The sequence below is a fragment of the Ambystoma mexicanum genome, chromosome 8 (genome assembly GCF_040938575.1).
Source record: "Ambystoma mexicanum isolate Mex_15411 chromosome 8, UKY_AmexF1_1, whole genome shotgun sequence".
In the NCBI taxonomy this organism is placed as follows: Eukaryota; Metazoa; Chordata; class Amphibia; order Caudata; family Ambystomatidae; genus Ambystoma; species Ambystoma mexicanum.
The window spans coordinates 355261894-355288625 of NC_090929.1; the positions used below are offsets into that span (position 1 = coordinate 355261894).

General features: G+C 49.9%; 1 protein-coding gene across 6 annotated transcripts in view; it reads right to left on the reverse strand.

Moving 5' to 3' along the window:
• Positions 1 to 26732, reverse strand: part of FKBP15 (FKBP prolyl isomerase family member 15) — a 2419492-nt gene that overhangs the window by 897859 nt on the left and 1494901 nt on the right. For all 6 annotated transcript variants that reach the window (XM_069609812.1, XM_069609811.1, XM_069609809.1 and 3 more), the window contains one exon: positions 25283 to 25385. In XM_069609812.1, the coding sequence (XP_069465913.1) occupies positions 25283 to 25385 (103 nt within the window). The remainder of the gene's footprint in view (positions 1 to 25282; positions 25386 to 26732) is intronic.

A 26732-nucleotide genomic window follows, 5' to 3' on the forward strand; every position in this document is an offset into this window, starting at 1 on the left:
GCGTCTGTTGTGACAACTGCCTGAACCTCTGGATCGTGGAAGGGTTTCCCCTTCCACAGGTTCTCTCGTCCACCAGCGAAGGTTTTGTACTAGTGTTTGCGAAACGACCACTAGATCGTCCCACTGACCACTTGCCTGAGACCATTGTTTTGCCAACCACTCCGGCATGGGTGGCAGGCGCGCATGTGATACCAGGTAAATGCAAGGTGCCATCATGCCTAGCAAAGGCATTGCTTTGCATACGCTTATCTGGCGGCCGGCCTGATAATTAGGTATTTGCAGCAACATATTTTGGACTCTTTCCTCTGATGGAAAGACCAACCCCTCTTGAGTTCATGACAGCTCCTAGGAACTGTTTTGTTGTGCTCAGCACCAGGCTTGATTTTTTTTCTCGTTTATGGAGAAGCCCAATTGAAAGAGAAGGTTGATAGTTCTTTGAATGTTTTGCCTGCAAATAAGGGGGGGGGCGGCTCCCCTGTAATCAGCCAGTCGTCCAGGTAAGGGTACACTGGGATTGCCTCCCTGCTCAGGTGTGCTAACACCACCGGCAGTACCAGTACCAGTACCTTTGTGAATACCCTTGGAGCAGATGATATTCCGAAGGGCAGAACCTTGAATTGGTAGTGCTGGTTCGCTATCTTGAAACGCAAGAATTTTCTGTGTGCTGGGAACATTGAAATATGAAAATAGGAATCTTTCATATCCAGTGTTGCCATGTAGTCCCCCCCGCTTTACCAGAGGGATTACTTCTTGTAGCATAGTCATGCAGAACTTTTGTGGCTTGACATATTTGTTTGCAGGGCGTAAATCTAATACTGGGCTCATTGTTAGATCCTTCTTTGGCACAAGGAAGTAGGTTGAATAAATACCCTTGTTTACCTGTGGTTGGTCGGGATTATTTCTACAGCGTCCTTTTGGAGCATTGTGGCGATTCCCTCGAGTAGGATTTGTTGGTCTTCTTTGGAGTGGGTTTTCTGGCTCGGGGGGGGGGGGGGGGGGGGCGGTGATGGTTCCGGGGTCGCTCGAGGAGTTCCACATAGTACCCGCTCCCTACGGTGGACAGCACACATCTGTCTGAGGTGATTCCCTCCCATGCTTGGGTGAAGTTGAAAATGCGTCCTCCTACTGGGGAAGCATGGGAGGGCACCTGAATGGGGTTGTCACTGTTTCTGAGGTGGTGTACCACCTCTAGAGGAGGAGCCCATCCCCTGACCGTGGGATCTGCGCGGTCCTCTCTGGTAATTCTGAGAGGCCTGGCCTCGATTGTTCCCCCATGACGTTCCATGGTTTCGATTGTAGCTGGAACCCTTCTGGGAATTACGTCCGCGTGAGTGACGAAAATTGCTGTTCCCCCTCTGTCCCGCCGGTTTATTGGTCAGTTGGCCCAATGACTTCAGTGTATCATTCTTCTTTGGCAGTTTTTAAGGCATCCTCAACAACCTTACCAAAGATACATTGGGCTCAACGGGCATATTGCTAAGAGTGGCTTGCGTCTCTGGCTTGAAACCGGACTGCCGTAACCAAGCGGATTGGCGTAACCAAGCAGAGGTTGGCGTAATCAACCTCTGCGATGATTCTGCCGGCGCTGTCTGCGGCATCAAGATTACCCTTTAACAAGCAGCTTGAAACTGCCCTGTCTTCTGCAGCCACCAGGGCTGAGTCTTGAGGTGTTCAGGGGCTGATGACAACAAAGCTGAGACCTCATCCTATTTATGGCAGTTATAACTAGCTAACAGAGTGGGGTTATTAGCTATTCTGGTCTGAAAGGAAGCAGAAGAGGCCACTTTCCTGCCCATTGTATACATCCTTTTACTCTCCTTGTCCGGAGGTGCTTCAGAGGAGGCTAGGGGTGTACCAGCTTTTATCCTTGTTGTAACAACGAGAGAGCCAGGCTTGAGCTACCCCCTGATGTATAGCGGGTCTGATGGGGCAGGTCTGAAATGTTTTTCTATGCGGGGGTTCACCGACCCGCATCTGATTGGGTGTTTCCAGCGAGGGTTGTATCTTTCCCTAAACAGACCTCAGGAGTGGAATAAACTGAGTCACAGCCTTTTTATCCCCCAAAATGTCATCAACAAACTCTTTGTCCTGTTGATCCTCCTGTATTGCAATTTTGAAATGCTCAGCCGCCTTGATGAGCACTTCATTTAGTAGAGGCTGATTATCTATGGGTGAATCTACAACAGGAGGATCATGATGAACGGAAGAATCCATGTCATACATGTCTGGATCTGGGTCAACCTCATTATCCCCGTAATAATGGTCTGCGGCCTCTTGGACAAAGAGGTCCTCATGATCGGTGTCTGGGTCATATAGGTTTATGACTGTGGGGTCTTGCGATAGATTATCGAGGCAAGACAGTTTTGCAGGGGGTTGAAGAGGCATCTGAGAACCAGAGCCTGCTGTTGTGGGTGGGGTGGAGTGAAAACTTGTGAAGTAATTAGGGGCTTTTTCATAAAGGTTTGCTATGAAGGACATCCTCTTCAGGACCCTATCAATATCCTCGGCTGACCATTGGGTAGAGCTAGGAATGACCTCTGGGTTAGATGGGAGTCCCAAATCATCTTGAGTGGGTGGAAGTACAGTAGAGGGCTGAGCTTTTTCCCTGTGGGCTGAAGACAGGGAAGCCTGTACCTGAGGTTCATTACTATTGTGAGGGGACCTATCCCTTTGCGACTTCTCCCTACGAGGGGTCTTAGAAGAACTCTTCTTAGACTCCCTAGCCTTTACTAGGCCTTCTGGGACGTGCTTTTTTACTAAATGGGCTAGTCCCGTCTGTATCGTGGTTTTTACTGCTTTCGACAAATAACGTCGAAATTCGCCTACGAGCTGGTCCGAAGACTCATCAACCGAAGTGCGGGAATGTTTTTACCCACGACGTAGGTTCTATCTTTCGACAGTCTGGGCCTGTCATGTGGCGATCTCGATCTGGAATGCCCAGAGGACAGTGATTCCACTGACCTCTCCATAGACGTTGTGCGCTGGCCCTTGTTCGACACGCGTGTTGAGCCTCTGCAGTGGGTTGTGTGCTTGGTGGAGGGTGTTGTGAGAGCTTCCGCTGCCGGGTGTTGTCCCTGTAACAAGGCCGCCAGCCTGTCTGTTGGGGTCGGAGGCTTGCGCTTGGGAAACCAGAGTAACCCCACCGCCTTTGCCGTCGGATACTGCAGCGTTGCTGCCGTCGCTGAAAGTCCCCTCCACGTCCATGGTGGCCTCGATCTGCATGGTGTGGTGGGCCCAGCGTTCGGTTAAGCAGTCCTTTAGCGTCTTAGGTTTAAAGAGCTTACACGCTCGACAGGTCCCTTTGACATGATCCCAAGGAAGACAAAGGTTACACACAAGGTGTTTGTCGACCCAAAGGAACTTTTTGTTGCACTTATGACAAAGTTTAAAAGGGGTCCTATCCATAACAGAATGACACAGCAGCTAGGCGAGTGTGGAGTACGAAAAGGGGAAAATACATTCTAAAATGTCCTCCCCCCTCTCTCCCTATTGTGTGCGCCGAAGCAGCCTTCGAGGCCGGACCGATCCATCGCCGGGAGTGTTCGACGGTCGTCTCTTCACCGCTGTTGGAAAATAGATAGTCAGTGTATTACAATATAAAGAATAGCAAAGAAAAACTATCGGTAATTAGTATAAATCAATGGCAGTAAGCCGAAAGTTGAATTCTGCATAATAGCGTCCGTCTAGTATGGCGGGGAAAAAACAATATGAGGGACCTCGACGCGTGAAGGACCATGGGTACAGTGGACGTCACACTAGGGATACTATTACTGGCACGCCCTGTCGATGTCCCTTTTCGAATTTCGAAAACAACAACTGTAATACTCTGCAGCGTCCACTAGATATCGGCCTATACACAGCATGTGATCTAAGCTGATTCCACAAGCCTCAGAAATATATATATGCCTAAGGAATAATTACTTATCTGTTATTTTACATGTGTAGGGTATGTTGAGGCCAAAGTTTTTTTGGGCTTCTAATTTGAGTGCTCTGTATGTGGCTCGATGTACCATTACACCACCCCATATCTCATGAAGTCTTGCCTCACTGTTCTGCTACACTATCTTGATTGAGCTATGCTGCAACTTAGTGTCAATAGTCCTGTACATTAACTAGGATGCCCTCTTAGAACTCTGTCCAGGACTATTTCTGAAAATCAATTTCAACACCGTAGCAAAGCCTCAGCACCTGATAAGCTCAGTCTACATCGAAATCCTGATCATAGAGAGTTTAAGCACTACAGTACTGCAATTCAAGAAACTGGGTTGAATTGGTGAGAAAGAACACCTTGGTAGACCTACTAATGAAGGGCCAAGAGGAATGTAGTAAAATAGAAGTAAATCCCCAACATGATCTCTTGCAGAAGAACAAGTTACTTCTTATCTTGTAACGTTCTTTCGATGGGATGTTCCTCCGATGTATTCCTTATCTTTGATAATTCGCATCCAGCTTGCTGGCCTCGGAAATTTTTTCTCTGTAGAGGGCGCTGCGCGTCGACGTCCGCCGAGTCGATGTCCCTCGACAGCCACCGTATTGGTGCCGACGTCACCATGCCCATAAATAGCCACGTGTGGCGTCCGTTGCTCAGTTCCGTTTTGTAGCATAAGATAAGTCATGCCTGAATTGGTTATTGACCTTGAAGGAGCGTAAACTGCAACCACAAGGGAAGTATTGCTGCGCGGATGGATGGGAGGTGCGATAAGGAATACGTCAGAGGAACATCCCATCGAAAGAACGTTACAAGGTAAGAAGTAACTTGTTCTTCGAAGGGATTGTGTCCTCCGACGTATTCCTTTTCTTTGATAGACTCCCATAGCAGTGGCATGTAATTGGAGGTGGGAGTAATAATGTCATGTATCCCTTTTAGGAACCGAATGTAATACGGCTTTGCCAAATCTGGTCTCTTGAGTAGTGGAGGAATCCAGGTTGTAAAATTTTGTGAATGATTGTGCGGACGACCATGAGGCAGCCGCACATATGCCTCGGACCGGTACCCCTCTTTGGAGGGCTGAAGAGGCTGCGATACCCCTGGATGAATGAGCCCTAAGATTTTGGGGTGGTTCTTTCCCTGCCAGTAACATTCCAGAATGGCCAAAATAATCCACCTGGAAATGGTCTGTTTTGTTATGGGTAGTCCCATCTTGTGACCTGAGTATCCTACAAACAGTTGGTCTGCTTGCCTAATCCTAGCCAGTCTGCTGATGTAAAAGCTCAGAGCTCGCCTTGGGTCCAGCCTATGTAGCCTTTCTTCCACTTTCCCCGGATGGGGAGGAGGGTAGGAGGGTAGAACAAAGGTAAGGTCATTTTCTGAGTAATGTGAAATTCAGAAACCACCTTTGGGAGAAAATTAGGCTTCACCTGTAGGACAACTTTGTCTTTATGGAAAATTGTATGGGGGGGTTACAAGAAAGAGCTTGTAATTCGCTCACCCTCCTAGCAGATGTTTTTGCTACCAATAGGACAGTTTTAAGAGTGAGAAATATCAGCGAACAAGAGTGGAGTGGTTCGAATGGAGTATCCATTAGGAAATTTAAGACTAAATTTAAAACCCATAAGGAAACTTGGAATGGTCTTGGAGGATAAACATTAGTTAATCCCTTGAGAAATTGTATTACTAGAGGTAGTTTGAAATACGATGGTTCCTCCGCAGTGCGCTTGAAGATTGAAAGTGCTGCCAGATAGCCTTTTACAGTGCCAACTTGAAGGCCTGAGTTTGCCAAGTAGAGTAGAAACAATAACACCGTTGGTGTACCACATGAAAAAGGGTCGATATTCTCTTCTCTATACCAGCTGCAAAATTTGTTCCAACGGCAGCGGTATAAAGACTTTGTTGCTGGCCTTCTGGCCGAAAGCAACACCTCCATGACGTCATCAGGGAGGTCCCAATCCTTGTACCTCACCCTTTCAGAAGCCAAGCGTGAAGGTTGAGGGTTCTGATGTCTGGATGGAGAACCTGACCTCCCTTCTGTGAGAGAAGATTCTCTTTGAGTGGAAGACGGATTGGAGGATAGATGGACATATCTAGAAGGTCCGGGTACCACGTTCTCCTGGCCCAGTCCGGGGCAATTAGGATAATGGTTTTCCGGAATCTTCTCAACCTCCTGATTGTTTGAGGAATAACAGGGACTGGTGGAAACGCGTAAAGGAGTGGGAACTCCCAGTCCACTACGAACGCGTCCCCTAGAGCTACTCTCGGGGGAAATTCCCTTGAACAGGACAGATCGCACTTCCTGTTGGTGCTGGTGGCGAACAGATCCACCTGAGGGGTTTCCCAAAGGGCGAAAAGATCTCTTGAAGGACTTCCTGAGTTAGCTCCCACTCGTGGGAGACTGTGCTCTGCCTGCTCAGAGCGTCCGCTGTCAAGTTCTTCTCTCCGGCTAGGTGGACTGTCGATAGAGAGATTCCTTCCTGAATTGCACAAAACCAGAGCTGCATTGCCTCTCTGCACAGTGACAGTGACCCTACGCCTGCTCTTTTGTTGAGGTAGTGCATGGCCACCGTGTTGTCCGTCATTATCAGGACATTTCTCCCCTGTACTGATGGCAGGAAAGCTTTCAGCGCTAGTCTGATCGCTCTCAGCTCTAAAAGGTTGATGTGTAGTCTGGACTCCGATGGAGACCAACGACCACTGATGGTCAAGTCGTTAGCACCACCCCATGAGTGAGGCGTCTGTGACTACTGTTATCTCCGGCCATGGTTGCCAAAACAGTTCTCCTTTCAAGATGTTCTCTGGATAGGCCCACCATTGAAGGTCGTGGGCTACCTTGTCCGGAATCCGGAGGAGATCTGTCATTCTCCCTGAGAATTGCGACCACTGAGTTCTCAGTGCCCACTGAAGAGATCTAATTCTCAGGCGAGCCTCTGGCACAAGTAAGATGCAGGATGCTATGAGGCCTAGCAACCTCAAAAAGTCGGAAGGCTGGGAGACGTTGGGCATTTTGAAATTTGTAGACCATCTGCAGAATATCTTGAGCCCTCACCTCTGGTGGCGAGGCTTTTCCCAGGGAAGTGTCCAGGACCGTTCCAATGAACTGGAGTCTCTGTGATGGTATCATCTGTGACTTCTTTAAATTGAGGGAGGAGCCCAGTTTGTGAAGGAAGTGGCAGACATAATCTAGCTGGATCTGACTTTGTTCCGAAGATACAGCTCTGATCAGCCAATTGTCCAGATAGGGGTAGACGTGGATCCCTTCCCTCCTTAGACTCGCAGCCACTACTGACATTAGCTTGGTGAAGACCCTCGGGCGGAGGTCAGCCCAAATGGCAGAACTCGAAATTGATAACGAGAGCCGCCAATTGCGAACCTCAGGTATTTCCTGTGTTTGAGATGGATTGGCACATGGAAATAAGCATCCTTAAGGTCCAGAGATACCAGCCAGTCCCGGAGCTGGAGGGCCTGAAGGATCTGTGAGAGAGTTACCATCTTGAACTTGTCCTTCCTGAGGAACTTGTTCAATTCTCGTAAGTCCAGGATGGGTCTCAGTCCTCCGTCCTTCTTTGGTATGAGAAAGTAGGGGGGAGTACCAGCCCTTGTTCCTGTCCACTACAGGTACCGGTTCTATGGCACCTTTCTCTAGCAGGTCTAGCGGATCTGGAACTTTTAGAGAGCTGTGCCCCGGTAGATGGCTCTGAGGGATGTGTAGAAAGGGTAGGCAGTAACCCTGGGCAACTGTCTCCAATGCCCAAGCATCTGACGTAATAGCCTGCCATTCCGTGAGATGGTGAGTTAACCTGCACCCTACAGGTGTTTTGTGTGGAAAAACCTCAGAGTGGTTTGGGGGCGGCTGATGCGGATGCCGAGGGTAAAGAGGCACCTGCTGCTGCTGCGGCTTTAGTACTTTTGACCCGTCCACCTCGGGTGGATCTCCTTTGGTCTCTTTGAGCCAGCTGTCCTCTGCCTTTCCCGAATGCGGAATAATAGCAAAAGGACTTTCCTCTCCCAGAGGTTGCTGAGGGGCGAAAAGGAGTTTGGCGGATTGCAGATCCTAAAGATTTTGCCGCTGCTTTAGATGTTTGCAACTTTTCCAGACTGTCATCAGCCTTTTTACCGAATAAAGAAGAGCCGTCAAAGGGCATATTCAAAAGTCTGGCCTGTACATCTGGAGCAAAGCCAGAGTCGAAACCACGGATGCCTGCAGATTGTCGTACTTGCCGCCATGGCCCTGCTGATACTATCAGCGGAATCGATGCCAGTTTGAGGTGACTCGCACATGGCATCTTTGCCATCTTTAATGATGTTAAGGAAGGCTTCCCTTTCCTCTCCTTCCGGTATGCAGTCAGCCGCTGATGAAGCACACTCCCACAGTGTGTGACTGAACCTGGCAAGCGTACAGGTAGCGTTGGACTTCAACGCCATACTGCAAGCAGAAAAGACCATAGAATCATACCTTTTGTCATCTCTATCCTGTGGGACAGTAGGGTAAGCGGATCTGCTGCTTGATGAAGTTGCCGCTTGAACCACCAGGCTCTCTGGAGTCGGGCGGGTGTTTTGATAAATATTCAGGGTCAGCCGCAGCTACCCTATACTTGGCTGACAATCTTTTATTGACTGCAGGGATAACCTCAGGAGTTTCCCAATTTGATGAAATCTTCCTTTGCAAGGCTGCATGGAAGGGGACCACAGGATCCTCCTGTGGACCTTTGTCTAGTATGTCTGTCAGGTCATCCTGTTGAAAAACAGGTGAAGGCGCAGACCAACCCATAAATTCAATAATCCTTGCCATCAGGGTTCTATAGGGTGTTTCGGCATGTTCCCCTGGGTCTGGTTTGACAAATTCCACTTCTGGGGAAGTGTCCAGCCCACTTGCCTCATGTAATGATTCCTGTAGGTCTTTCAACCTTCTTTCCAAAGAGGTAAAATCCTCTGAAACAGGTAGTGTGGTCCTCTGCAACCCAAAGGTTTCCTGGTCAGAATCTTCCCCTTCTTCATAGATTGAAGATAATCCGGGGTACTCTGACCTCGGAAATGGTGTAAAACCCCTTTCTATGGCAGAAGGAACCAAACTCGTCATTATTGGGCGAGAAAACGTCGATGTCGGTGACGCCGATGTGACAGGCTTAGAAGGCGCCGAGAAAGGCGTCGAGAAAACTGGAAGAGGCCTCAAAGAACTCGAGAGGATCGGGATCCTACTCGAGGATGTCGACGATGGTCTCGACGTTGTGCCGGAGGCTCTTGGTATCACCGTTGGCTGTGAAGTAGCTGTGATTTTCTCTTTTATCGGCAACGGCGTCGATGGTGCTGATCCATGCGTCGAAGGGATCTTCGACGGCGGCTTCGAAGATGGTGCCTTCTTACCCGATGGCCCGTGGCGCTCTCGGGTGGACTCTTTCGCCGGGTGCAGCGACTCGCGGCGTTTCGATTTTTTGGGTTTTTCACCCGGGGTATCACCCTCAGCTGTCTTCGAGGGGGTCGAGGCCGCTTTCTCGAAGACGCTTAGCATTTTCTTCCTGAATTCCTCCCACTCAGCCTGAGAGCTGTGTTTTGTGGGGCAGGAGACCCTTTCTGGGGAAACAGAATATGACAAGGAGGGGGATCTTCGACGTCTCTTCAATGAGTGTCTAGATCTCAACGAATGGCGGGAGCTACTTTGAGACCTAGAATGGGAATGCTTTCGACGGCGAGTGGATGAATGCCTCGACCGAAGAAACTTTCAAGGAGGTTTTGACCGACTTACCTCTCTCGAGCTTCCCCTTGCGCTCCTTCAAGGCTTTCGCCGTCATGGACATGCAGTCCTCACACTCCGAACAATGGTGCTCGACTCCCAAGCACCACAAGCAGATCCTGTGTGGATCCGTTATTGACATTTTCTTTCCGCAGTCTCGACATTTTTTTGAAGCCGGACCACAGAGTCGTCGGTTCCGATGAAGAAGCCATCGAGAGCGAGTTGGTATTTCGAGTAAATATAAGAGGTTTTATCTGACTGAACTGAGCAACGATATTCCGAGGCCCCACGAAGCACGGAAAAACGGAACTGAGCAACGGACACCGCGCGTGGCTATTTATGGGCATGGTGACGTCGGCGCCGATACGGTGGCTGTCGAGGGACATCGACTCGGCGGACATCGACGCGCAGCGCACTCTACAGAGAAAAAATTTCCGAGGCCAGCAAGCTGGAGACGAATTATCAAAGATAAGGAATACGTCGGAGGACACATCCCATCGAAATACAGTTCTTCAACTAGTGGTCAACATATTAAAAGGAGGCAGGATTACAAGAGCAAGAAGATGCTGGGACCAATGAGGGTCGGTCCGAAGAGGGTCAGTGCCTCTCCTCATCCCCTTTGCAGATGTTGTGCCATTTCTTCAGCTCGTTGAGAGGAGCAGGGTAGGAGCCCCCTCCCCTGCCATCTGCAGGCTGTCCCTAGATATGAAGTGACCATATACATCGCCAGTGAGATTACACCCTGCCCTTCATTTTCGCCAAAATCGCACTAAATTGTCAATCCGCATACTACAGTATAGCGGTGTTGCAACTATCGTTTGGCCTGCCTCATTGGCTCTTTTATTTAAGTATTTTGCCATCCTCGCCATTGCCTACAACAAGGTAAATGGCGCTGCACTGTTCACGTGATTTGGAAGCGTTCTTTAGGCTGGCCCAGCCTTCCTAGCCAAGGATTGGCTGCTCGCCACCTCATCTGTGCCTGCCCCCACTGTCAGGTGGAAGCCGTAGGGCGGATGAAGCGCCCACTGCAGAAGGGCCCAGAAAAGGGCATGTCTGCGTCTGGACGTCAGCCGTCGTCTGATCCCGTAAGCCGGCACTTGTAAGTACTTCTGCCACCTGCAACTGATGTCCCCCACCCATATTCTAACAACTTCCTATGGGGATAGCATACCCTATTAAGGCTAACACTGTTAAATTCAAGCTAGCACCTGACGCCCACGTGCCTTTCCATTCAGAACACTCGCCTCTGGAATCGTGTTCTACACATCATCCACGCCCATCTCACTTCCCGCTGGAGTACCCGCACGTCAGCAGAACACCCAAATTTATTGCAATTACTAATCTAGCCAGCTTACCATGACTTTTTTCCTTGTGCAAGCCTCCATCTTGTACATTCTGATACAGCCAAGTACCTCCTACACAGCCTACGCCACACTACTATGCCAGATCACACTACAATATTGTAGTGATGACTAGCCTCTAATGCAAATCATTATAAATCTGCGACCTGTCTATTCTGCTGATTGCACATGTTCCGGCCTAATGACTGACCAGCCTATGTTACTGATTGCATATGTTTATGCCGCTGCCGAATGATTAACCTAGTCCACTGAATGCACATGCCTATGCCGAATATCTGACTAGCCTATTTTTATGTTTGTATATGCACCTTTGCAACGACCGACTAGCCTATTTAGCTGCCTGCACTTGCCTGTACCTAAGACTTGACTAGCCTATACCGCTGATTATATATGCATATGCCCCTGTCTAATGTTTGATTAACTCAGTCCACTGATGTATTCGCCTGCGCCGAATATTCAACTAGCCTATTTTGCTAACTGCATATGCACCTGACTAATGATTGACTAGCCTATTCAGATGTCTGCATCTGCCAGTACCTAATATTCGACCCGCCTCTGCCATCGACTGTATAGGTACTTGCCACTGCCTAATGTTTGATTAACCTAATCTACAGATTGCTCATGCCTGTGCCTAATATTTGACTAGCCTACTCTCCTGCTTGCACATGCCCCTGCCCAATGTTTAACAAGTCTATGCTGCTGATTGCACATGTGCTTGCCTAAATGTCTGACCCGTTTACTCTATGGATGGAACTTGCCCTGTTTTATGCCTGACAAGCCTACTCGTCAGATTGCACTAGCCTATCCTATTCCATTGATCCTATTCCATTTATTGTACTCATCTATGCCCAAGCTCTGACTAGCCTACTCTGCCATTTGACCAGCCTTTCTGGTTGACTTACCTACAGACATGCCACTACAATGTCAGCACAGAATTATGTACACCAGAAAGACTTGGCTGACCTTTCAACTGTGCATCCTTCCAATTATCTACGCAACTATGTTCTAAGCTAGGCTCACACCCCGTCACCCACCAGACAGAAATAACAGACTCCGAGCCAGATTAACTTGTCTCTATGAGCCCAAAACTAAGTGCAACATGAACCCTAACCCCTGCCTTAATAACACTGCCATTACCTCTTGCTACGAATTGACATCTAGATTGCCTAAAACACTGAAGCATGTTCCGCACCCTCCCTCTAAATCCAACGCTAAACCTAATCGACACCAACCAAACCGCAGGAGCTGATCAATACAACCACCATTTCCGGAGCTCTTATTAACGCCAGATTACTAGTGGCACACGCCACTGAAATAGCAGACCTATTATCCTCTGAAGATCTAGACATTTTAGCTGTCACTGAATCTTGGCTTCGCAACGCAGCAGGCCCAGCCCTCTCGCTAGCCATACCCGACAACTATCAAATACTCAGAGCGGACAGACTCAATGCAAGAAGGGGTGGCCTAGCCATCATAGCGAAAGCTAACCTCGCCATAAGACCACTGACTCTGCCTCCACTCAAATCCTGTGAAATACTAATTGCTAAACTGCCCATTTCTAGCTGCCGTACCTTAATCATCTACCTACTTTATAGGTCTCCAGGACTCATTGGTACCTTTGAACAGGACTTATCTAGCCTCCTGGCTAATAACACTAAAGACTCCTTGCAAATACTAATATTGGGCGACTTCAACATGGGATTTAATGACCCAGAGGACAAACATGCTCAGACCATTGCAACTATCCTTTCTGAACACAGGCTAACCCCAAAAGTCCTTACCTCGGCCCACATCAAAGGAAGGACCCTTTACTGGGTAGCTGACTTGAATTGCATAACCTCCATTACCAAAATAACTCTGTGGACTGACCACCACCTGATCAACTTCTCCATAGCCATTGACAAACAAACATCTAAAGTCAAAGCCATGGCACCGCCCCTTCCCACCAGGAGCAAAAAAAACATTACACCAAACTATTACCACATCTCCTACCCACCCGTAATTCTCTCCCCAGTAACTGTGACCCTAATCTCCTCGTTGAGGCGTTTAACAATACTATGACGAAGGCCCTAGACATCATTGCGCCTGTCAAATTGCACAAAAGTAAACAGCAGGCACACCTCAATGCCCGGTTTACACCCCACCTTTAAAGAACTGAGACAGCAAAAAAGAAAACTAGAATCCCTGTGGCGACATACTCCCTCGGATGAAAACAAACTTAAGCCAACCAATTTGGCTAACAACTACAAAAAAGAAATAATTCGCACCAAAAAAGACCTCTTTAATGACAGAATCTCTAATGCCAGTTACAACACTAAGGAACTCTTTGTGATCCTCCGGGAACTAGAATCTCCCATACCCCCACTAGACAATGTACCCAAGGACAAACAATGGTGCACTAGCATTCAGAATGCACTAACCAACAAAATAATCTCACTACAAAACAAAATTGCCAATAGAAAAGCCTCCTTACCTCTTACGGAGAAGCAACCCATTAGCCCCCTTAAAACCACCAGCACTCCAGCACCATTCAGCTTCACCAAAGTCACCATCCAGGAAACTGAACTTATCACTGCAGCCATCTAATTGCCAGGGCGACAATTGCCCCGCCCAAATAATTAAGGATGCTGCCAGAGACCTACCACCCTTCATCTCAAAGTTAATTAATGCCTTTTTCACAACCAACTCTGTCCTAAGCAACAAAAGAGTCCTGGGTTCTACCTCTCGTAACAAAACAGACTCTAGACCCCTCCATCGCCACCAACTACAGGCCCATCACCACTGTACTCTTTTTCCTTAAAATAATTGACAGTGTAGCGCGCACCTGCAAATTCAGAACCGCCTTGAAACTAACCACTTACTAGGCTCCCGCCAATCCGGATTCAGACCACAACATGGCACGGAAACAGCATTAATTGACCTAAAAATGCAAATTGACGTGCTTAAGGACAATGGCAAAACTGCCATGCTACTCTTCCTTGACTTGTCGGCAGCCTTCGACCTGGTGGACCACGCAGTTTTGTGCAAACACCTAGAGTCGGCAGTCCACTTCTCAAGTAATGCAATAGCCTGGGTCCAGTCCTTCCTAGATAATACAACAATGAGAGTCTTCTCCACCTCAGCATTGGCAGACCCGATCCAGATGACATGTGGCGTCCCACAAGGCTCATGCGTCTCGCCAACCATGTATAACATATTTACCAAGCCCCTATTTGACGAATTATGGGGATGACACCCAGATCCTCCTTCCCCTTTCGGCAAATTTGATAAGGATACTGCCTTGGTAAATGAAATATACCTCCTCATTCAGGCATGGATGGCATCCCATGGTCTCTGCCTGAATGACGACAAAACAGATTCTGATTCTTGGATCAAATACCAATTTAAAATAACTGAACTCTAACTACTCTGCATTCAATAATTAAAGTAGTTAAAGAGGTAAAAACACTAGGTTTTTATCTCGATTCCCCTCTCACTCTAAAGAAACAGGTAAACTCCTTATTGACCTCCACTGCATACACATGTAAGCTCATCAGGGCATGCAGACCATTTCTGACTAAAGCCAGCTGCATTATCCTCGCCAACGCCCTAATATAGTCAAAATTAGATTACTGAAACGCCCTATACCTAGGAGCTAATAAATACATTCTTGATAAAATCCAAACGCTACAGAACAATACTCTCAGAACCGCCCTTAACATACCGAACAGAGAACATGTCTCTAACATCAGAAGAGAACACCATTGGCTAAAAATATGCGACAGGATCCTTCTTAAAAACAGCCTCACTGACTTTCAAATGTCTTAACGCAGCACCCCCCTACTTAGCAGAAAGAATGGTTAGAAGAACCTTCACCCGCCCATCTAGAGTGGCCAACTCCCACTGTCTAGAGATACCTAGATTTAAGTTTAAAAAATCTGGAGGAAGCAGGTTCCCGGTGAAAGACGCCCAGATCTGGAACGAATTACCACCAGCTCTCAGGACTGACCAATCCTACTTCAGTTTTAGGCGGAATACTATTAATTGGCTGCGCTCTAACGACAGATGATCTCTAGTGGACTCAACTTCTGCTGCTCCTACCTATGTATGTGCATTACCATACATCTGGAACCTACTGTATCACCTTGCTATTTCTTGCCTGTACTATTCTGCTCCCCACTGTTCCTCCTTACCATGTTCCCATGTATTGTGTAACTAAGCTTTAACTATCCTTGTACCATGTAGAGTCCAGTTACCTGAGGGTTCGGTAAGCCCTACAAATGAACAAAAAAAAACATTTACGGAAAAAACTCTGACGGCAACAGCGCTGCTCAACTCAATCCCTTGCCCCAGACTCACTACTGCTGAGCCCCTACAGCTAACAAATAAAAAAAACAAAGAAATTCAACATTCTATCTCGCAGGCAAGGACCATCCTGCCACCAATTGCAGGGGCAGAGACAAAGAGGCAGTACAGCTATTGTCCATCCTCCTTGTTAGGCAGACACCTGTGCAGTTCCCTTAGGGACCACTACAAAAGATTTAAGACTACAGGTGTTTGGCAGTAAACCCACTTGGTAGCAGTCTGTACCACACAGATTCACTTGGTAGCTGTGGCTGAGCAGTCAGACTTCCCTCAAGAAGAGTTAGGCGGTATATAGAGTATACACAATAGGTACAGAGACACAGTAGTACAAGCAAACACTGACCAGAGCTTTGGTGTAAAGGTATATAATTATTTATTTAAAGACACACTTGTAAATTACACTAGCAAAAAAAGAGGTAAGTAAATTCAGCACACAGTCACTATCATATAGATATACAACCCTAATTACTTATTAGACAAGTCTTAGTGAGAAACACCACTTATTTTCAGATAGAGGTGAGCGCTTAACATAAGATGGCACTCTAATAAGTTATTAAAAAAAAAGTGAGGGGAAAAAGGCAGAGTTATGGAAGCACACAAGTTTCAATACTTTTACAAGAACCACAGTAAGGCAGGACAGGCAAAGTTCTACTGGAGAGCAAGGAAGTCAATTGCAAGGCCCACTCTTGGAGAGAGCAAGCAGAAGGGGTCCAGGTTCACACAGTGGGGTTATGCCCAAAGAGTCTTGTAGATAGTTAGCACAAAAAGGATGAAATTAAAGTCAGGAAAAGTTTGCTAGGTTGTCCCAGGCCAGCCCAGGTTAGAAAGTCGAGGCTTTACTGTCACCCCGAATGATCTGTCGCAAGGGAAGCCAGGCGGAACACAGTACCTTAAGTGTGAAGGAAGCTCCAGCGGGGGCGGTTGTTCCTGGCGGCAGGTGCAAGTCAGTGTTTCGTCCAGAGGAAGAGGAGGTCTCGCCGTGGAGGAAAGATGAAGGTCGTTGCACTGCCAGGGAAGAAACCAGCCGCGGAGTTCTTCGGTTAAAAGGTACTACCCTTCTCTTTGCGGTAGTGATAAACCGTGGTATTCCGGTTGCCGGGGTGCTTGGCACGGGCAAGGCGGCCACGAGCTGCTCCAGGAAGGTGAAAAGAAGGCAAAACTGGTTATCCCCACCAGTCAAAGGAAAAAGACTCTCCGGACTGGAGATCTCCTCTGTCGTCGGAAAAAGTGGTGAGACGGTTCAGCAGGGCTCCACCGGTGGGGTCGTCGTTGCAGGTCGGCTCAGCTTCTCCCTCCTCGGATTCTTAGGTCCTGTGGCGACTTCTGAAGTTCCAGCCCCCAAAGCCCTGCTTTTATGCAGCAAACCCTCATTCATTCAGCCTAGCTGTCAATCAAACATGCTAAGTGGTGAGCCGGCCGGCTCACCACTTGGGCCAATCACACAAGAGTGCGACTTGAGTTACCAACATAACTCAGTCCAGGGTGCCTAAACCCCCTCCCACACCTCCTGTGGTATCCAGACAGAGTGGCACCACTTTTAGAGGCTTCTGTGGAGAAGCCCGCCAAAAAGTGGAACAAAGGGCTCGACTTGGGTTGGAGTCACAGAAGAGAACACAAACACCATTTTAGAATCGAGTTCTGGCAAAAAATACCAACCGGTGAATTAATATTAAATAAATAAACCTGCGGTATGTTCGAGGCTATAAGAATTAAATAATTAAAGTTGGTAGCCTCGAACAATGGGCGGGCGAATATACAAAGTAGTATCCACTGCCACCAGCCAAAACTCGATCAGGGTGGACGGAGACGTGCCCCCTCGAACAAGAGACCCCGGGGCAATCGAATTGCCCCGACCAGTACGTCCACAATATGATGGTTTGTACTGGTTTCTGTTCATAATTTGGGACTAGTAAAGCCAATGGTGACTTTACATGCCCTGGGAGACAGTAGTCAGTCCCATGGTATGGAGTGTATGTTGGGGGGTCGCTACGACACCCCTGGGTTACGGCACGGAGGGTGCTGTGTAACCCACATCAAACACATGAGACCCTATGGAGTAAAAGACCCCATAGCCCATTAAACACATGGAAAGATAAAGGAACACCTTAAATCATGTCTAAGAGTGGGAGTAAAAGAGTCTCACTCTTAGCAGGAGAAAAAAATAAACCCCAAAAATCCAGCAAAGCTGCTGGGGGACTCACTAGGTTTGGGTAAAGAACAAGTTACTTACCTGTAACTGTTGTTCTCCAGCATGGGTCTGGCATGGATTCACATGCTCATGAATATTCTCCGTCGTCAGGCTGGGAATCCTCGGTAAAGAAAAAAAATCAGTATCAGTTTCGTTTCTGATCTGACTTTCGTAGTAGTAACCAATCACTGATTTCTGCGTCATACTGACCACAGCCAATGACTGCCCTCTCCCTAAGCCCCGCCTCTGGCAGCCATCCTCAGATTTGGTAGCACATGAAGTGGCAGTATGACCAATTGAAGAGCCGCAGAAGGGGTAGGTGGGAGGGTTCGCATGTGAATCCATGCCAGACCCATGCTGGAGAACAACAGTTACAGGTAAGTAACTTGTTCCTTCTACAGCATGGGGTCTGGCATGGACTCACATGCTCATGAATAAGAGAATACATAGCAGTACACACATGCACAACCACGGGAGGTGGCAACAGGCTCAACATTAATCAATACAACAACTCAACATTAAGCATCTCTTACCTCCTCACCAGGCTCACCTTAAGCGAACATGTTGCGCAGCACTGCTTGGCCGACCCTGGACTCCTCCCTGGAATCCCGGTCGACGCAGTAGAATTTCTTGAAGGTGTGCGTCGACCTCCACGTAGCAGCCCTGCAGATGTCCAGCAGGGGTACACCAGATAGGAGTGCCGTGGTAGCTGTGATCGCTCTGGTGGAATGGGCTCTCGGACGGCTAGGCAGCGGTCGGTTTGCCAACCGATGACAGTGCATGATACAGCCGGAGAGCCATCTGGAAATGGAAGCCTTTGAGAGAGCCTTCCCCTGATTGACAGGTCCAAAGTTCACAAAAAGTTGTGACGTCTTCCGAAAGCTCTTCGTGCGGTCCACGTAGAACTTCAGCGCTCTAGCCACATCCAGCGAGTGCAAAGTCCTTTCAGCCGGCGACGAAGGCGATGGGAAGACAGGCAACACCAAGGGTTCGTTGAGGTGGGAGTCCGACGGCACCTTGGGCATGAAGGAGGGGTGTGTCCTGAGCACTACCCTCGTGTCGTGAAAAGTCAAGTACGGGGGCTTGCAGGAAAGGGCCTGGATCTCTCCCACTCGTCGTGCGGAGGTGATGGCCACAAGGAACGCTGTTTTCCACGACAAGAACTTCAAAGAAGCTGAGTGCAGAGGCTAAAACGGAGGTCCCATGAGCTTGGTCAGCACCACGTTGAGCTCCCACACCGGGGCCGGCGCCTTCACCGGCGGGAACGATCTGAACAGTCCCTTCATGAACTCCTTCCCCAGACGATGAGACCACAAGGACGTCCGTCCCGTGGTTCTGGTGTATCGGGAGATCGCAGCAAGATGAATCTTGATGGAAGCGTGCGCTAGTCCAGCCTTGGCCAGCGTCAGTAGGTACGGCAGTACTTGCGGAGCCGTAATCCGTAGAGGGTTAATCTTCTGTGCGTGGCACCAGACAGAGAACCTCTTCCATTTGTGTCCGTAGCATTTAAGAGTTGAGGACGCCCTGGTCTTTGCAAGAACCTCTCTGCAGTCGGCCGGTATGTCGTAACCTCCAAACTCTAGCGCTGTAGGAGCCAGGCCTGCAAGTTCAGCGACTTCGGGTCGTGATGGAGGATGGCGCCTCCTTCCCTGGAGAGAAGATCCGCGTCCACTGGCAGCTTGATCGACGGGGACGCTGACAAGTCCAGAAGGTCCGGGAACCATATCTGCCTCAGCCACACGGGTGCGACAAGTATCATCCTGCACCGTGACCTCTTGAGCTGGTTGATGAGCCGGATCAGCAACGGCAACGGCGGGAATGCATAAAGGAACAGGCCGTCCCAGGGGAACGAGAAAGCATCGCCCATGCTCCTCGGCTGGGGAAACCTGCTGGCGAACCTCCGGCACTTGGAGTTCGTCACCGTCGCGAACAGATCGATCTGGGGTGTGCCCCAGCATCGGAAGAGGCGGTCCACTAGACCCTGTCATAGTTCCCACTCGTGGCACGAGCGCAGCTCTCTGCTGAGCGAGTTGGCAATGGTGTCTTTTATTCCTGCCAGATGAAACGGCACCAGGAACATCCCTTGGGCGACGGCCCAATGCCACAGATCCTGCGCTTCCTTGGACAGGGCTGGGGATCTGGTACCGCCCTGCTTCCTGATGTAGAACATGGTGGTGGTGTTGTCGGTGAAGATCCTCACCACCTTGCCCTTGAGGGACGGAATGAAGGACCTGAGGGCCCAAAACACTGCACGGAGCTCCAGGACGTTGATATGGAGGGATTTCTCCGTCGGAAGCCAAAGGCCTCTCGCGTGCAGATTTTCGGTGTGCGCTCCCCACCCTTCCAGGGAGGCATCCGTGGTAACTGTCTTCTGGTGGCCCGGGGTCTGGAAGTCCATGCCCGCCGTCAGATCCGGTGGTGGGGCACCCGCGCGCATCGCTCGTCGGAAACTCTCGTCGAGTGTGATCCTGTCCTCGAAGCTGCCCGTCGTCTGGCGTCCAGGAACTCCTGCAACGGGCGCATCCGAAGCCTGCACAGGCGGATGAGATAAATGCAAGAAGACATCATCCCGAGGAGGGATTTGATGGACCTCACCTTGGCTCGTCCGCAACCAGCATCCGCTGCACCTTGCCCAAGATGGCCCTCGTTCTTTCCTCCGACGGCGAGGCCAGAAGTGCCACTGTGTCGAGTTTCGCTCCCAGAAACAGTGCGTCTTGCGCGGGCACCAGGTGGGACTTGGCGTAGTTTATGGAGAATCCCAGGTCCATGAGTAGTTGGACGGTCCTCGCCGTGTGTTCCTCGGCGAGCTCCCTTGTCTTTGCTCGGATGAGCCAGTCCTCCAGGTAGGGGTAGACGTGGATCCCCTCCAGGCGCAGCTGCGCCGCCACCGGTGCGAGGCACTTGGTGAACACCCTGGGTGCCGACCTCAATCCGAAAGGAAGGGCTCTGAACTGGTAGTGCCGCCCTTGGAACACGAATCTGAGAAACTTTCGGTGTCCCTTTAGGATGGGGATATGGAAGTAGGCATCCTCCAAATCCAACGACGACAGGAAATCGCCCTCCTCCAGCTGACGCAGGACGTGATGGAGGGTGACCATCCGGAACTTCTGTGCCTTGATGAATTTGTTCAGTCGTCGTAGGTCCAGGATGGGACGCCATCCTCCTGTCTTCTTCTTCACGAGGAAGTATCTTGAGTAAACTCCGGAGCCCTGAAGCCTCTTTGGGACGAGCTCGATGGCGCCTTTCTTGAGCATCGCCTTTACCTCCAAGAGAAGTTGAGGGATGTGATGTTCCTTCCTGGCCACGGGGGGGGACGCGCGGGCACTTCTTTAGAAACTCGAGCGCGTGACCCTGGGCGTCCAGCACCCAACGGTCGGTGGAGATGGACTCCCACACGCCGACGAAGTTCGCCAGTCGGCCTCCCACCGGGGTGCTTCGGTGGGGGCCCGACCCCACGGCCGGTTCAGTCCTGCTTCGACGAGGCTTTGCCACCTTGTCCTCCCTGGCGACGACGGCAGGGTCCGCTCGACTTGCCTTCTCCGCTGTTGGCTTCCTGTGACGACGAACGGGCCACTTGACGGTAGGTGGAATATCCGCTGCCGGAACCTTTGGAGGCACCCTGCTTGCCTCCGGTGCTCCGAAAGGACGGCCGTCGTTGCTGGAGAACACCAAGAGCCCGGGCCGTCTCCGTGTCCGCCTTGATGGCTTGCAGGGAATCGTCCACTGTTTTCCCAAACAGGTTGTTCCCGTCGAACGGCATGTCCAAAACTCTGGTCTGCACGTCCTGCTGGAAGTCCGTTGCCTTGAGCCATCCACGCCGTCTAAGGCACACGCCGTTGCCCAACTGGCGAAAACCAGTATCAGCGATGTCCGTCGCTACCGTAATGGCGTGGTCCGACGCCACTTCCCCTTCCTGCAAGATCTCCAGGGCCTCAGCCCTCTTGTCGTCCGGTAGGAAGTCCAGCAGGGGGGACGATCTTGTACCAGAACTCCCTGTCGTAGCGTGCTACGATAGCCAAGGCGTTGGCAGCCTTAATCGTCGTCGCTGCCGATGAGATGACTCTGTGTCCCATCGTGTCCTATTTCTTTCCCTCGCCATCCGGGGTGGAAGTTGACGTGGAGGCCGATGCCCCCCCACCGCTTTCTTCCTGGCCGCCGCGGAGACGACCGAGTCCGGGTCGGCTGTGCCCAAAGGCACAAGGGGGCCGTGTCCGGGAACCGGTACTTCTTCTCGATCCCTTCTCGCAGGCGTTGTGGATGGGTTCTTGAGGAGGGAGAGACCCTCATCCCAGGTATCGTCCAGTAGGGGTACAGCGAGGACCGTCTTCCTCTTGGTCTCGCGCTTTTGATAAAGGAAGCCTTCCTTCTTCTTCTCTTCCGGGCAGAGCTGGAAAAGCTCGGATGCCCTGGCGATCATGGCATGAAACGATCCAATCTCGTCGGGCGGGGAAGCCCGGGGAGGAGGTGACGACGGAGGATCCTCGCCGTAAACTTCGTCGTCTGTACCCGTCGCGGCTGTGTCCGTCCCCGTGTCGTCCCCCCGGGTCGTGGACGGGGAGGAGGGCTGAGACGGGCGCGATGGTTGAAAAGGAGATGGAGGATGAATCCTTCTTCTCTTAGGAGGAGGGCTCCCAGAAGAGCCCGGCTCCGGGTCCCCCGTCGGGAGCGGTTCCTCCATCGGTGGTAACGGCAATCTCGTCCTTATCTCCGAGCATAAGGACTGTATAGCCAACAAAATGGCCGCCGAGTTGTCTTGTGGCACTGGTTGAGGGGGATCCGACGGGCGGACCGGAACCTCATCGGTACCCTCGACGTTCTCGTCGTCCCCCTCGTTGGGGTCCCTCCCGACCGGCTGGTCTTCCTCCATGCCAATGCCGTGGACTTCGATCAGCTCCTCTTCAGAGGTTGAGGCCGAATCCACGATGGCCTCCTGCCCCCCCTTTTTCTTCTCCGTCGGAGGTTTCACGGGGGTCCTGTCGATGGGCTTGAAAGAGGACTCCCTCCGCGGTGGCAGGGAGACTCTGGGCCCCGAGGTCGCCTCCACTGGTGTAGCCTCCAGAGGCTGAGCCAGCGCGACTGTCTCGATAGAGGCCTTGGCCGGGTGGATCAAGACTTTCGTCACCTTAGGTGCGCTCACCGCCTTCTCCTTAGGGGGGGGGTCACCGCCTCGCTCCCCCTCCGAATTGGCCTTCGAGCTCGACCGGGGCCTCTCCAGAAGCTTCGCTGGGTGCTCGGACTTCCTCTTACCCGAGCCAGAGCGTTGGCTTGTGGTTGATGGCGCCGGGGAGGTTGCGCCCTGCCTGGCAACCGAAGGGCCCGACCGTTTGGCGCTCCCGGTGCCCACGGACTCGCGGTGCTTGGCCTTCTGTTGGGCCCCCGTCGCCGGGGCGCCCTCAAAGGTCTTAGAAGACCGCTCGGACTACTACTTCTTTTTCTCGCCTGACGGGCTCTTCCCTTCCAACCAGTTGGCGAGACGTAGATGGCGGTGCTTTATGGTCCGCTCCGACATGTTCCCGCAAAACGCACAGTCCTTCTCCACGTGCGTCTTGTCCTCATGCAGGCAGTAGAGGCAAAGGGAGTGTTCGTCCTCCTTGAAGGCATTCTGAAGCTGGCATGTAGGGCAGACCCTGAACAGCTTCCCGGAAGTCGAGCTTCCCTTCTCCTGGGCCATGTCCGAGCGTGGCTCGACGAAATCTTCACCCTTGAGGGGCGCAGAAGAATCCGACACGGGTCCCCGTTGATCGGATATAGAAACGGTGGAGCTTGAGGCTCTTTGACCGAAAAAAGAGAACATTTTCCTATGAAAAAAGCGCGAAAACGCACTAAAGCTCGAGAGCAATAGCACGAGGATCCCAACACTTGAACGTGCGGTGAAAATCTGAGGATGGCTGCCAGAGGCGGGGCTTAGGGAGAGGGCAGTCATTGGCTGTGGTCAGTATGACGCAGAAATCGGTGATTGGTTACTACTACGAAAGTCAGATCAGAAACGAAACTGATACTGATTTTTTCTTTACCGAGGATTCCTAGCCTGACGACGGGGAATATTCATGAGCATGTGAATCCATGCCAGACCCCATGCTGGAGAATTAGCCTGTTCAGAGAATTCTCCCTAACACTCCTGAAAGGCAATTCATACATATAACATGAATTCAATACATTTGAAAAGTCTATTTTGCATTGTGCACCAAATACATACTTGTCCTTGCATAACCTGCCAGAAATAAAGTTACTGTAGATCCGGTTTTAATTACTTTATGTTTATATAAAAATAGGTAACAGATTTATCTCTCAAATATTACTACATCCCAGCTTTTACCCGATAGAGCACCACCCAGGTCAGGGATTGCTTTATGCTCTTGGTAATAGTTAAGAATCAGGAAGTCTCCCCCGGTGTTTGAGTTTCCTTTCTGTGCAGCATTACAACTACAAAAGGGATCAAGTTGTTGCATTAGTGGGAACAGAGCGGACTACATACAAGGAGCCAAACATAAAAAAGAAGGTGTGCAAGCTGAAGATTAGGAGCAACGACAAGCAAACACTGACCAGGACAGATTTTACTGGTAGAGCGCAAATTGAGAGTGTTTGGGAAAATCCTCTAAGCCTACAAAGAAGAGAAAGTTTGAGATACACAGCAGGCCCACAGCGAGTGACTCCTAGCTGGATGACAACAATATCACTATCTCTAGAAAACCGTAGGCAAGGGGTAAAATACCTGCTACGAATTTTGAAAAGGTACTTACGATGGGGCAGGTGGGCAATGCACAGCTAGGGGGCAGAAATGTATAGGTCTGAAAATTACTTTAAGCAAGGGGAAAGAAGTACTCACTGGCATGAGTGTGTCCAGAAGAAAACATGGTGCTATATCGTAGGACTGAGTAGCCAAGCATTAAGCAGGGAACTATATCTGTGTGAGTGGGACTGTGAAGAATCTTTAGTTCAGGAAACTTGGGCAAACAAATATTTCCATAGTTGGGCCATCAACACCCTCAGAGGATCCGTTCCGATTCCTTTATACATGATCCTAATCCCTAGACCTTATAGGAGTTCATCACACCTATCCTGACAAACACATTTTCTGAACTTTATATTTTTTCCTGTGTGTGATCTTTGATTCTATTTCACAACATTCACACATCTCACCCCCTGGCTCACAAAAGTACACCTACCCAAGAGATCCCTTTGTGGTGCAATGGCCACCTAAGGTGCAACACTACAATATTACACTGCCACCAGTCAGACGCATGACAAATTGTTTAGGCGAGGTTGCTCACACAGGGCTACTCTACTTAAAAGTCGTAAGCAGGGGCGTGGCTAGGGGGTGGCTGGAGGGGCTATAGCCCCGGGTCTTTTGGTTGTAGCCCCAGATAGAAGGTCATGGGCTAGAACCAAAAGGCTAGCAGGCCCGAGTCCCAACAGAAGCATTGCCCAGGATCTTTTCCAGACCTATCAATACCACTGGTCGTAAGGAGGTCTCCCAAGGAGGCATAAAATGTTAGCGATACATTGTTAGATTTGGACGGAACTCACTGGGAAAAGAGGTTGAGCGCATCACAGCATTAACTCAGGGAGCTGCCGAACAGGTAAAATAAATGGACTCTCTATCTAACAGTTGACGATTAGTTGTGTGTCTGCCCCTTATGCACTTTCTGATTAGCTTGATTTGAAACTTAAGATGTCTCAGACCAATTAGTAGCAATAGCGTATTTTATGGAAATGGAGGACTGTACCTTTGCTTGCTCTGCATACAGGACTCGAGCCTGTGTGTTCTCGGTTGATGATATCAAGGTGTCATTCCGCTTCTCCATCATCAGGTTACTCTGTTCCACATACCTATGAGATAACAGGAGAAAATGTGGTAAACGCGCTACAGAAAGAACAAAAACAAAGGGTTCGACTATGTTGAACAAAACCTGTTCCAAAACCATTCTTAGTAAAAAAAAAAAACATGTTATAGATTATTGATTTAAAACGCATGGAGACAAAAAGTATAATTTACAGGTAGCTGGTAGGGCTGAATTATTTTTGAGGGGATTACGCTGCCTCTTTTTTAGGTACCCCAAATATTTTGCTCCCCCCCTATTTTTGGGATCAGTTACCCCATTTTGTGGATAGTGCTCCTGCAACAGCAACCTTTTTAGTTTGGGCTATTAGGTGTTGCTTGCAACAGCCATAAGCCAAAACTATTGCATTAGAGTACAGATGGGGAGAAGTGGCATACAAGGAGATAGACACAGCTTGTAGGTGGTGTTTGGTTTATTGCCCACCCATTGGCTGCCTGTGGCCATACTCATCCCAATGGCAATACCCACCCAGTTTCTGCCCCTGCCTGCCCAAAACACCTCCTCATGGGAACTGTTTGAGCTTGCTTTAATCGAACCTTAATATCAATGGATGGGAGATGTGGTCGCTCAACGGGAGTGTTAGGAAGAATTCTCTGTTTAGGCTGAATTTCCTAACCTATTGAGTCCCCCAGCAGCTTTGCTGGATTTTTGGGGTTTATTTTTTTCTCCTGCCAAGAGTGAGACTCTTTTACCCTCACTCTTGGACATGACTTAAGAGTGTTTCTGTGACTTGCAATGTGCTTATGGGCTAGGGGGTAATTTTCCCCATAGGGCATAATTGGTTTTTTGAATATGTGTTACACCGCACCCTCAGTGCAGTAGCACAGGGGTGTCCTAGAGACCCCCAACCATAGACTCCACACCCTGGGACTGACTACTGTCTCCCTGGGTCTGTAAAGTTACCATTGACTTTACTAGTCTTAATTTAGGAACTTAACCAGTACAAACCATCTTACTGTGGAAGTACTGGTAGGGGCAATTAGATTGCCCCTGGGTCTGTTGTCGAGGGGGTACTGTCCCGTCCCCCCTCGCCGAGTTCTGGCTGGTGGCAGTGGTACCACGGAAATATTCCACCAGAAAATTTCCCAATGGGATTTCCCATTGTTTTTAATGCACCACTTTTTGGTGCAACGTTAAAGATACCGCCGTGTTATTTAATTAATATAAATTCACCGGTTGGGATTTTTTGCCAGAACTCGCCGCCAAAATGGCGTCTAGGTTCACTTCAGTAACCCTGAACCCGAGTCGAGCCTTTGTTCCACTTTTGGCGGGCTTCTGCACAGAAGCCCTCCAAAGTGGTGCCATTCTGTCTGGGTACCATAGGGGTGGGGTGTGG